This window comes from Acomys minous, assembly GCF_964271855.1.
Source record: "Acomys minous genome assembly, chromosome: 13".
In the NCBI taxonomy this organism is placed as follows: domain Eukaryota; kingdom Metazoa; phylum Chordata; class Mammalia; order Rodentia; family Muridae; genus Acomys; species Acomys minous.
In genome coordinates, this window is record NC_140495.1 from 19925296 (window position 1) to 19937502 (window position 12207).

The window sequence follows — 12207 nt, forward strand, 5'->3', positions numbered from 1 at the left end:
CATATGTCTCTGCCCTCCATGAATTTGGTTTGGGGTCACCTATAGGCCTGTGTCTGAGGCCATTACGTCCAGTCTCCTGATCACACAGGGCAAGGTAACCTCACCACTCATGTCTCTCTGTGGCAGGGTGTGCTTCATCGATGGCGATGGGGGCTGAGTGGGTGTGGAGTCCAGGGAATCTGAGTATGTATATGCACGGTGGAGAGGAGAGAATGTGTGTTGTGTGTGTGTGTGTGTGTGTGTGTGTGTGTGTGAGAGAGAGAGAGAGAGAGAGAGAGAGAGAGAGAGAGAGAGAGAGAGAGAGAGAGAGAGAGAGAGAGATCTGGGTTACGTGTATGTGAAGTCCAACCAACACGACCACTCCTGAGGTGCACTCCTCCCCCTCCAACACCCCCCCCCACCCCCCCCCCCGTGCCTAACTGCTCTTGGATTTCATCTTCCATCTTCTGTCTGTCCCAACACAGCCAAACACTGTACCAGTTCCAACCTGCCTGTGAAGAGCAAGAGATCCCCTCTCTGGCTTTAGGATTTCTCCCTTAAAAAAGTTTCCTTTTCAACATCGAGATTCTGAGATTGTGTCCCGCCTAGGCCTAGTACTCAGGGAAGACATCCCTTCAAAGCAGTAAGAAGCCTCAGAGACCTGGAGTTGCCCCACTCTGATCTCAGCAATCCTGAGGCTGGCTGGCAGTGGCCTCCAGAGAGGTGTTGCAGGCAGAGACCAGAGGCAGGGGAGGAGGAGGAGGAGGAGGGAGAGGAGGAGGAGGAGGAGGAGGAGGAGGAGGAGGAGGGAGTGTTGGTAGAAGGGTTCTCACCTGGTACGTGTTGTCGAAGCTGTCATACATGAACCTCGTGATCAGGGACGTCTTCCCGACTGCAAGGCAAAAAGGAGAGAGGGGTTCAGATAGAAGATGAGCCCAACTGTCAGGGTCTTCTAAACCCATGCACTGGGAAGAAAGACTGTTGTACAAGAACCACAGAAAAGGGGTAAGCCAACCCCAAGGAAAAAGACCCCAAGTCAAGGTGCTGAGGGTCTATACCTGTCTACACCTGTCTAGCGGCACACCTGTCGGATGCCAGCTGCCATGGGAAAGGAGGCCTGCCCTTTCCCATTTTTTTTCAGCTTAAGCATTCGGAGAGAAAAAAGGGCAGGGGAAGGCAGCAGTCTTTCTCAGTGTCTCTCAAGGGCAAGTCTACTCCCCATGGGGTGTGCCTGACTGTCCAGCTCAACACTGGGCCTTTAGCATCCCTGGATCCCACTGTGTAAAGGACAAGAGGATTCCCACGTACTGTAACAACTGCAGGCTTAACTACACATTAGTAAACTCCCTAAACGGGGCAGAAAAACCCCCAACTGAAAACTGCTAGTATGGCTGAGAAGCCAAGAGTCTCCCGGGAGACCCATAAATGCTGCTAATTTCCCAAACTGCGGGCGTTGACGTCTGACACAACCCTGTGTAGGTCCCCTAGGATATGGCAGTGACAGGGATGCCAACTGCTGTGCTTCTAGCCATCTGGGAGGGGAAGAAGACTAATAAAGGGACATTTGTTAGGTCACTACATTAAAAAACAAAAACTTCTTTACTCTTGTCCCATCGGGACTCTGCCACAGTCCAGAGAGGTTAAGAGAGCTGCAGAAGACAGGTATCCCTCACAGGGAAAGCAAAGGCCCCTAAGGCCACCAGCTCTCTCCAGTTTGCCCTCTCCCATGTCCAGCAGGCCATGTCCAGGCTGGGACTAGTAGAGTAGCCAAGATACTGCCTGGGCAGGGCAGGGCAGCCCAATGGGACCCACAGACTCAAAGGCTCTTCCCTGGGTCTGAATCTACTGTGCACAGCATGTAAGAGACGAATGCTCTATTGTTCCTGACAGCTGACACTGGTCAGAGAGAAGCCGTCACCTGACCAGCAGCCTCTGATGGGGTAGTTTGAGCTGCAGCCAGAAGACCCTAAGTCTGACCCAGCCGAGGTCAAATCCTACTTGGGACACTTTTAGCCCTGTCATCTTGAGGTGGTCAGCATTCCTCTGGACCTTTGTTCCTCACTATGACAAATCAAAGATGTCAGCGGATGTTATAAGAAGTAATAAAGTGAAGGACTTATGGCTGAAGAGCAGGAGGTTTCAGGTCACTTAAGATAGCTTGAGGCACTTTCCAGAATGGCACGTGACAGGAGAAAAACAAAGCCACCAGCACTCAGGTTGTATAAAGAAGAAACTGACTCCTCGTCTTTGGGGGGTGGGGACACTACGTGCTTGGATTAGAGTTTTGGGGGTAACACAAGTATCCTTGTTTTTCCTAAGCCCTAGTCACTACACCCGAACCTATATTAGTGATGTGGTGGCTCCTTAGGTGGCCTCGGGATGGGACTGTCATATGACCAGAGGGCTGGGCCCCAGAGCCAGTCCAACCTTCAGGGAAGGGAGAAGGCTGGAGACTGAGCTTCACTGCATGGACAATACTCCACCAGCTCGGTCTGGATGATAAAACCCACAGGCAAGCTCTACAGAGCATCCGGGATTGTGAACACATGGGTGTACCTTGAGGGTGGCCAGGCTGTGATTCTGGGGGGGGGGGGCGGGAGCACAGCCATGGCTGCATCAGGACACTGAGAGAGCATAGGGCTCGCTGATGAGTGAGGCTGGCTAGCTCCAGAGATCTGCCTGTCACCCCTGTCTCCCACCCTCAGCTGTGGTTACAGACATGCGGCACCACCACACCCAGCTTTTAATGTGGGTGCCTTGCCTGGGAGCTGTGTCTTCACTGCCCCCTCAGTCAGTCTGGCTACTGTAATCATAAGGAGAGTGCTTTTCTGAGTGTCTGTTGTTGAACCCGAGGGGCACTGGGGACCCGCTGGATTTAGAAATAGTTGGTCAGAAGTACTGATGTCTTAGGGAGTTCCCGCGAACATTTTCCAGCTTCTCCACGTGAAGACAGTTCCCGACAGGCTTGGCGCCCCTCATCCTTCCCCAGATCGGCACGCTATCCTGAGAATTTGTCTTCTCTGTTCATTTCTGACCAATTTGTTTGTCTCCGCCCCACCTTGGCCAAGTATGGAATCGCAGGGTCTCTGCCATGACCCTGGCTTTTGAAGTCTTCTGGGCTTAACAGTCTGTAGGGGACTGGTCTCCCTTGCTCTGGACACAAAACATGACAATGCTACCGGACACCAGGAACTGCAAGGAAAGGTCCTTTACAGCTGTCTCCTGGAACCTCCAGGAGGCCTGAGCAGAGTGCAAGGCATCCCCGCTGTCCACCCACACTGGCCTCCACCATGGCATCGCATGAAAGAACCCTGTGGCTCACGCTTGGGGATGCTCTCTGCCAAGTCCATCTAAGCCTGAAGGGCAGAAGGTCCTTCCCTGTCCCTTTCTTGCCCTCTACAACAGCCCTGGGTAGAAGATGCTGGGACCAGGAAATAGACCTGGTTAGGCACTGTTATAGGTCATAGCGGGGTGGGGGTGGGGCAGGGTGCTGAGAGGGGTGGCAGTGCTCAGCATGCACCAGGACACGCAGTGGGAGACTGCGCAGGAAATGCTCCTGAACCTCAGCCTTTAATCCCTGCAGGAACGCTTGGAGAGGCCGCCTCCCACCCTGCTCCATCCTCAAGGTCACCCTGTCGCACTGCCAACAATGGCTCACAGATGCGGGGCAGCAAAGCAGGGCAGGGTTTTATTAGGAACCCAGTTCTTCTTATTCTTTGCTCAGTGCTGGGCCACACTCTTGCCATTTCCTGGGTGTACGATCCCACACGATTAAACAGGGCTGTGCGTTTTTTTCTTCTTTCAACCAAAAGAAGGTGATGAAATTCACTCCTTGTCACTGCCCAGGAGCCTCTATTTAAGCCAGTGGGGGTGGGGGTGGGGGACTTGGCCTTTTCCTTGGGCTCTGGGGAGGAATCCTCACTCCTATGCATTAAGGCACTGGAGGTCTCAAAGCGAGCAAACTGTGGTGCTCGGATGGGAGCACAGATGGCCGCCAGCACCTTTGCCTCAGCTGCTCCTTTAAGATGCTTAATTTGAGAGCATCCTTTAAGATGCTCACATTTGCAATGTGAGCAAATGCAGAGGCAGGCGGGTCGTGGGCCAGGTTACCACGAGGACTTATGTGGAGGCCCGTCAATCTTAACACTGAATTATGGGGCCAGACATAGTTTGTGGAGAGAGAAATGAACAGAAAACACTGTTCCCATGAGGGAATGTCAGGAGCTCCATGAGGCTGCAGGATTGATTTAAATGAAAACTCACTTTTGGGGGCCCGGATGTGGAGAGCTACAGGGGGCAGATGGGAAGGCTAGGCGGCCATGCAGAGGGGGTGTAAATGTGCCCAGTGATGGTAGTTTAACATTCCTACCACATGAGATGGTCCCCACTCCATCTGCTCTCACAATGCAAGCCTGGCACACTATCAGGGGCTGTGTCTGGAGGGTCCCACCCAGAGCTTAGAAATGGTGCTGTGTCTCCCACAAAGGCCTGGGGAGGAAGGGCAGCTCGCCTGCCTAGAGTGTGCTTCTGCCTGCACACCCTAGAACTGGGCTGTCGAGTTTCACGAGAGCCAGTGCCAGGCCACCTGGATGAGATCAACTCGGGTATACTCTTGTGACAAGAAACCAAGACATCCCCCATTCCAGGTGACCTGTGGGTGGGCGAACCTTCTCATTCCAAAGACTACAGCACTTTCGACACTGCATGCTCAGAACCAACACATGCGCACCCCACTGTGTCCCGGGTCCAGTTATGAACCAGACAAACATCCTCCTTTGCCATGGGCAGCTGAGTGTCGGGTGGTTTGATCCAGGGCCTGAGATGCTCAGAGACGGTTCTGAGCTTTAAAAGAAGAACTCTGCTCTGGGAGACTGGCTTACAGAGGCCACCCAGGAGCCGGGACTCAAGTCTGGTGAGAGCTGGACCATTTGGAAGGATGCAGGGGCAGTGAGAGGTGAAAGAACAGAGGAGGTGACAGGACCCCATAGCAGGTCAGAGTCAAGTGAGAGTCCAGAATGCCTGGGGGGTGGGGTCACCTGGCTTTGGGATTAGCAGATGATGGAGCCAATCCTTGAATCCAGGCAAACAAGGAGACATCAGGTGATAAGCTTGGATTCAGAAGCAGCATTCAAGTGTGACAATGATCAGACCAGGACACACTGTTTCCAGAAAGTAAATATTAAAGCAGTCATTCCATCTCAGGAGCTAAGGATCTATGCCTATTTTCCATGAAACACTTATTTTCTTCGAACTCTCTCCTGAGCTGCTGGACAAGGCTCATGTATACACACAGGCTGTGAGCTGCTCAGTCCCACACACCATGGCAATAGCACTAGCTGCTGGACAGACTGAATGGCTGACCCTTGATGACCCGCTACCAGTGCCTGCCTGTCTGCTTCCTCGGGGTCCAGGCACTCCGCTGGCCTCCAACAGGCTTTGGGACCCATCTCAGCACAAGTTCTGGTCACACCGCTCTGTGTGCATTCTGGTGGTTTCTAAGTAGATGCAGAAGACAGTATTCACTGAGCCTCTAGTGGGTGCCAACTCTGCCAGGTTCATTCTGGGCACCAGGTTCACAGTGAGAAAGCAGATGGTCATGGCAGCCCTGGCCACGGCACAGCTAGACCCCGCCGTGCATATTTGAAACACTGAGTTTCAGGAGGTGGCTGCGATGACGTCCTGCTGGGGGAATCCTAGCATCCATCCTCTTGGAGGAGGAAGGGAGGCGGCACCTGGTTTGGTGGGGAGTGGTGAAGGTGAAGATCTGAGGGCTAGGTGACAGGGTTATCCTTCACACAAAGTCATTTGCCCACACTGCTCCCACGGGTGCCATGCTTGAGAGTCAGTCCCCAGGAGGGCTCTGGGTGTGACCTGGGCCTGGGTCACAGGCTGAAAGCTGAATAGCTGAGGTGATAAAAGTGTCCAGACTCAGCCTCTGCTACTGCCTCACTTTGGGAAGGGACACATTTCCTCCTCCTCCTCCCCATCTCCACAGTGAGAGTGAATGTGGGTGGAGAGACAGCTGTTAGGGCCAGGGAATGAGACGGAGCACAAGAAACCAACCGCAGACTTGGTGGAGGCTCTGCCAAGGCCTGGCAAATGCTGTACCACCTACGGAGAGCCTTGGCCTGCAACCTGCTCTCAGCTCAAGCCCGCATTACTGTCCCTAAGTGCTCGGCATAAAAGCTCCCTCCCAGCTCAAGCCACCTACTCCTAGAATGGGACCAGCCCACTCAGCTGTCCCAATCATTCAGGTTTTAGGACATAGAGGACGTGCAAAGAGGCTGAACCCTGGGCCTGAAACTGAAAGGAAGACAAAGCATCTTGAACCCCTGTGTCACTGTAGTACCCTCAAAAGATGCCTGCAACCTCTGCACACCAGGTCCCCTGTGACTGGCCTGGCTGTGGCATGCATGACACCCGGGTCCCAAGAGAAAGAGAGGAACAGAGAAAGATACCAGCTACCTTTATCTGAGTCTTGTTTCCTTTTGCTCTGTGTTAAAGAAACAGAAAACCCAGCCCTCTCTGACTGTGAACCGCAAATATGCCTGGGGCCAGTTCCCCCTCCACACGTGACACTGCCACCCTGTGCTCAAAGCAGCCTTGACAGCTCCCGCCTGAGCCCTCAGGGCCTGGCTGGCTCACTGTAGACTAAATGAGGAAACAGGTGAAAAAAAAATCCCATTCCAAACCTTCCCCCCAACAGACTCGGGCGGTAATTAAGAAATATGCAAAGCTCTTCGTTGGACACTTTAATTAAGTGTGCTAATTCCCTCTGCCTGCGATGCTCAGCTGCCTGCATCTCACTCAGGCCAGCGAAGACGGGACAGGAGGGTTGGAGGGCACAGCAAGGCATGGGAAAGGCTGGCGTGGCTGATCTGTACCAGCCAGGAACCTGACCGCAGTGACCCTCTGGCCTCCTTACTGAGCATTGCTGCCTTACGCCCTCCCAGAGCCCCACTTCCTCTATCTAAGCCCAGTGTCCCTGGAAGCCTGTGCTGACTCAACTGGAAAAGTGGGAACCCAGGGGTACAGAAGGCCGTTCTGGCCTCCTATGGGGTTCTGATTGGCTATAGACCTTGGAGCCAGTACAGCTCCCTGAGGATCACAGCCCTTCTGTCGTCAGAGGAAGAAAGAGCAGGACCAAGGGATCCAAAGAAACCTTGGAAACATAGAAGTCCACACCTCAAGGGCTACAGAGATGGCTCCGTGTTTATAAGCTGGAGTTCAGGTCCCAGGACTCATATCTGGTGGCTCACAACTACTGCTAATTTCAGTTCCAGCTTTCCAGGTGGATCCCATACCTCTGGCCTCCTTGGATACATCCCCACCATTTTAATCATCATCATCATCATCATCATCATCATCATCATCATCATCATCAAAATGCTATGAAATAAAGAAGAAGCCCACACACTTTAACCATGTAGAAAGGAAGGGCAGAAGACAGAAGAGCAAAATAAAGGTTCCGTGTTCCTCTCTGAACCCTAACATTACAGACAAGCGCGCTCCTCTCCTCCGGGAGCCCTCAGGGAAATGCGGGGTGGCCAGTCTTCCAGACGCCTTCATCAAAGCCCTGTGCCCATCAGTGACCCAGTGGATTGCCAGCCCTTCACATGGCGATCGGGAGGCCCAGCCTCAGTTTCCCTTTATACACAAACACTCTTGGCTCTGCTGCTTCCCGCCCTCTCCCCGCCCAGTCCCCAGTGGCTCCTCTCTCAGTAGAAAGGTAAGTAGAGGGAAGAGCTGCCCACAGGGCAGGGCAAGGAGAGGCCCCTTCAAAGGTGCCCAGCTGTGGCCTCAGGCTGCCCAGAGGGAGGGCTCTGCCACCTTCCTGCCTTATGCTCACCTTTGGCTTCCATTTGTTCCTCAACTTTTCTTTCTCCACCCCCAGGTTTACTGAGGCATAACTGACACATCAGTGTTATATATAGTTAAGGAATATGATGTGACGCGTTGATACAACTTCCTCTCTATATAGATACAGACAGATGATAAGTATATGCATTATGAAATGATATGGTTGTTAGTCTAACTAACACTTTCATGACAACACAGCTACCTTTCTGGCCTGAGGATACGTGTGCCTGTGGCGTATGTGCATGCGAGCACCTGTGGCGCGTGTGCGCATTCTCATGCACATGTTTGTGCGGCACCCAGAGGTGGATGCCAGATATCTTTGATTGCTTATACATGGAAGCAGAGACTCTCACTTGAACCCAGAGTTCTCTGACTCAGCTAGCCTAGCCAGCATGCTCCAAGGATGCCCTGTCCCCACCTCCTAAGTGCTGCCACTATAGATGGGTATGACTGCCTGGCCTTCATGTGGCCGCTGGGGACCACAGGCCAATCATCACACTTGCCCAGCAGGTGCTTTAGTCACCGAGGCATCTTCCCAGCCTCACAGACTTGTAATGACGACACTTAGGATCTGCCAGACACACAAAGAGACAGCCACAGGGTCTCACCTGTGTGTTCAACCTACAGAAACAGAGTACAGAGTGTAGCAGGTGTTTGCAGCAGGGGTGGGGTGGGGTAGGGGTGCACAGGGTTAGAGAAGTGCAGAGCTGTCAGCCAAAGGTACAAGCCTGGGGTCATAAGGCGAGTGCTGGAGACCTAGTATCCAGCGGGGTGAGTACAGACTACTAGACAATACCTCACCTTTCCCGCTTCCCTTCCCCACGTGCCAACGCCATCTGGGAGCTTGCACGTTAGTCTTGGCCTCCACTCTCACTCCCCTATAGCCTCATGAGGGAAATCATGCCTGCTCAGCCAGAACTAACTGAGATTTCCTCTTCTTCCCCAGTCCCAAGCCGACTCTCGGGGTATCTGCCTGGCCAGCTCCACTGTGAGACATAACGGTTTTGGGTGCATCAGCCGCAGGAGAGAGTCCCACTCCTTAACCCTAAGACACAAGAGAAAACTAAGCGGAGGCCAGCCTCAGGAAGCAGTCTTGAGCTCTGACCTGAGGCTTTCTCAGTTCAAGATCAGGGAGCGACATGGAGCCCTGGCTCCAACTTCTACCTCCTGAAGTCACGAGGCACCGAATGTGGGCAAAAGGGACAAGGACGGTAGGCAAAGGACTCAGTTAATGCAAGACCGTGGGCAACAAAAGGGAAAAGGGGATGTCAGGCTGTCGAGGGCTAAGGAATGGAAGCCATGAGCTAAAAGCACAGGACAGGTTTGCCGGAAGGTGGCTCTGCAGCATAAGGCCTCAGGTCACTGCAGTAAAGACACCGAGTCCCAGAACAGACTAGTCTGGAGGTGAGAAAGGCGTTGTTCACGAGAGATAGGACCACTGACGGCACAGCGACCTGCTTCAACCATCAAGATCCAGTCAGGGCCGGTATCCAGAGCTGTTAGTCAAACGATGGAGGACTAAGTGGGTAACGTGACCAATGAGTTCATCAAGGTGCCCATTAACCGATGTCTTGGCTTCGCCTGGGCTCACTGCTATTCTAACGAGGCTGAGCCAATGGGGCTTTAAGACCCATATCTAGTTTGATATACTACAGGATGGGCGTTCCAGAAGGTTCTTTTACCACCAGGAGCAGAATCCTTACCCCCCCCCCGCCCCCCCCCAGGCTTCCTAAACTTAGTCACATCCTCACTTTCCCTTATCCAGCCCCAGAGCCCTGAAGCCAGAGGAGGGGCCGGAAGTCGGCCTGTTTACTATGCTGGGATGGCAGAGGGGAAGCTAGCATGCCGGGAACAGTTGGGTTCTCTAGCTCAGGACCACTGTGTGCTTATTTAATTCAAGATTGTTCATAACTCTCAAAAATAAGACTTGGACATGTACTTATTCAGATACTCACACCAGACCCTAGCTGCAGAGGACTGGTGTGAACCTAGTGAGGAGGAGGATTCTCCCCTTCCCCCCAGCCAGGAATCCGGAGTCTGCATTTAGAGGCAGCAGCCCATGGGAGTATGGGCTTTAGCATTTGCTGGTACCAAGAATTGGAACTGTGTCTCCCCAATGCCGGTGCTGTGGGACTCGGGCTACTGCTGCAATTCTGAGTCTCCGACCTTCCACTCTGTACTGTCCAATCTCGCTTCCCGTGCTCAAGTCAGCTGATGGGTGATACTAGGTCTCTTGTGTACAATTACAAATTCAGGAAGGCAAAGGGTAGGCCAGGAAGAAGAGAATGAGCCAGTAAAGTTTGTCGGAATACGTGTTACAACAGTTTCCCCAGATGGGAGGGAGCTTCCTTCATCGTCCCTAGCACTTCAAGTTGAAAAACCACAGCAGGACCAATGGTAAGATTCATGATATATATTGGGGCTGGAGAGATGGCTCAGAGGTTATGGGCACTGACTGCTCCTCCAGAGGTCCTGAGTTCAATTCCCAGCAACCACATGGTGGCTCACAACCATCTATAATGTGATCTGATGCCCTCTTCTGGCCTGCAGGTGTACATGCAGGCAGAGCACCGTATACATGATAATAAATAAATAATAAATCTTAAAAAAAAATTCATGGTATAGCAGTGTCACTTATCCACAGGGTATACATTTGAAGACCTGAGTGTACCTGTAGCCCTATATATATTATGCTGCATCCTAGGTAATATACACTCGTGATAAAGCTTAATTATTAAGTTAGTGTAAGCACTTGATAACAATCTAATCTTTCAGTGTAACACTTCACTGTCACTAAAGTCATGTGGCTATCCCACCACCAGCATTCCAAGTACATCACTGTACTGTGTCAGGCTACTTCTTCTGGTCAGCCATGGAGTAACCTGAAGCAGAGGAAGTGAGGCCGGTAAAGGGGACCACTGTCTTCATGTGATAAACACCAAACCAGTTGCTGATACTGAGAAGGTTATATGCGATGGGTTCCCAAACCATAGTTAGAAAAAGGGCGTGGAGTACGGAAATTACACAGCCATTCAAAGGGCCAATGCAGACTCATACAACGAACTGCACGGCATCACCACTGAAAGGACGGCTGGTGAGAGACCAAGTCAGCATTCAGAGGGAAGGGCTCTGGCTAGTGTCCCGAGAAACCCAAAACACTGCGCGTTTAGCTTCTGGTCAAGTTGGAGAAACAGAAACCAGATCATCATCTCATCCAAATGACAGGAGAAAAAAAATACATAGAAAACAGCAAATTACAAGAGCAGTTTCTAGGCAATGGTGGTTCCCAGAGAGACATCAGACAAATGGCATGTGCCCACGTCCTCAAGATGCCTTGAGAGTCAGGGGAACTTTGTGCCCCCTAGGCAGGGCAGATAGAGCTGAGAGCCTGGAGGAAGTGAAACAATTGGAATCAGCAAGACAGAGCTCCAGAGAGGAGGCCCAGACAGAAAACTGTAACATCTATGAAGGTCTTTCTCAAGTCTCAAGCTGAATCTTGAGCAGCCAGTGTGTGGAGAAACTAGTTGGGACACAGGAGTGATTGCCCCACCAGGTAGATCAGAGGAAGCCATGTCTGGTGCCTAACGCAGGGCCTGGTGACATCAATGTGGAATGCTCGTCACTCGAAAGACACTGGGGGAGTCCTCAGAAGGGCTGTGTCCAAAGTGTGTAGCCACTCACTGGGCTACACAAATCTTCAGAATATTTACAGGAACACAAAACTGCAGTTCACAATAACACCTTGTTCAGGGTATCTGATACCTAATTTTAAAAAAAATCACCAAGAGAGATGGCTCAGAGGTTAAGAGCACCAGCTGCTCTTCCAGGGGACCTGGGTTTAAGTCCCAGCACCTACATGGTAGCTTACAATTGTCTGTAACTCCAGTTCTAGCACATTCCACGCCATCTTCTGGCCTTTCTGGGCACAGGGTACACATGTGGTACACAGACACACATGAAGGCAAAACACCCTACACTTAAAAAATAAAAATCTTTTTTAAAAAAAATCACCAGGCATGTAAAAAAAGCCTGAAAATAGGAACATAAAAAGGAGGGAAAAAAAATCAGCTGGAACCAAATTGAAAGTGACACACTAGAATTAGCAGAGAAAGACATTATGAGATTGTTGTTATAACTGCATTCCATATATTCAAAAAATTAAATAGCGGCAAGGAATATGTTTTTAAAGACACAAATCAAAATTCCAGCAGTGAAAACCGCATTGTCGGAGATGATTACACATCACAGAAGAAAACAGCAGTGGACTTGAGAACAGTAGAACAGTGACAAACAGTATCTACGATGAAACAGCAGGGAGAAAAATGATAAAATGACCAGAACGCCAGGGAGCTGTACGGTGATGTCAAG

The 12207-nt window shown here is 51.6% G+C and overlaps 1 protein-coding gene across 1 annotated transcript in view; it reads right to left on the reverse strand.

The window, feature by feature from the left end:
* Positions 1–12207, reverse strand: part of RAB6B (RAB6B, member RAS oncogene family) — a 63399-nt gene that overhangs the window by 33601 nt on the left and 17591 nt on the right. Inside the window, exon 2 of the mRNA XM_084754556.1 lies at positions 813–871. Coding sequence (XP_084610682.1) covers positions 813–871 — 59 coding nt within the window. The remainder of the gene's footprint in view (positions 1–812; positions 872–12207) is intronic.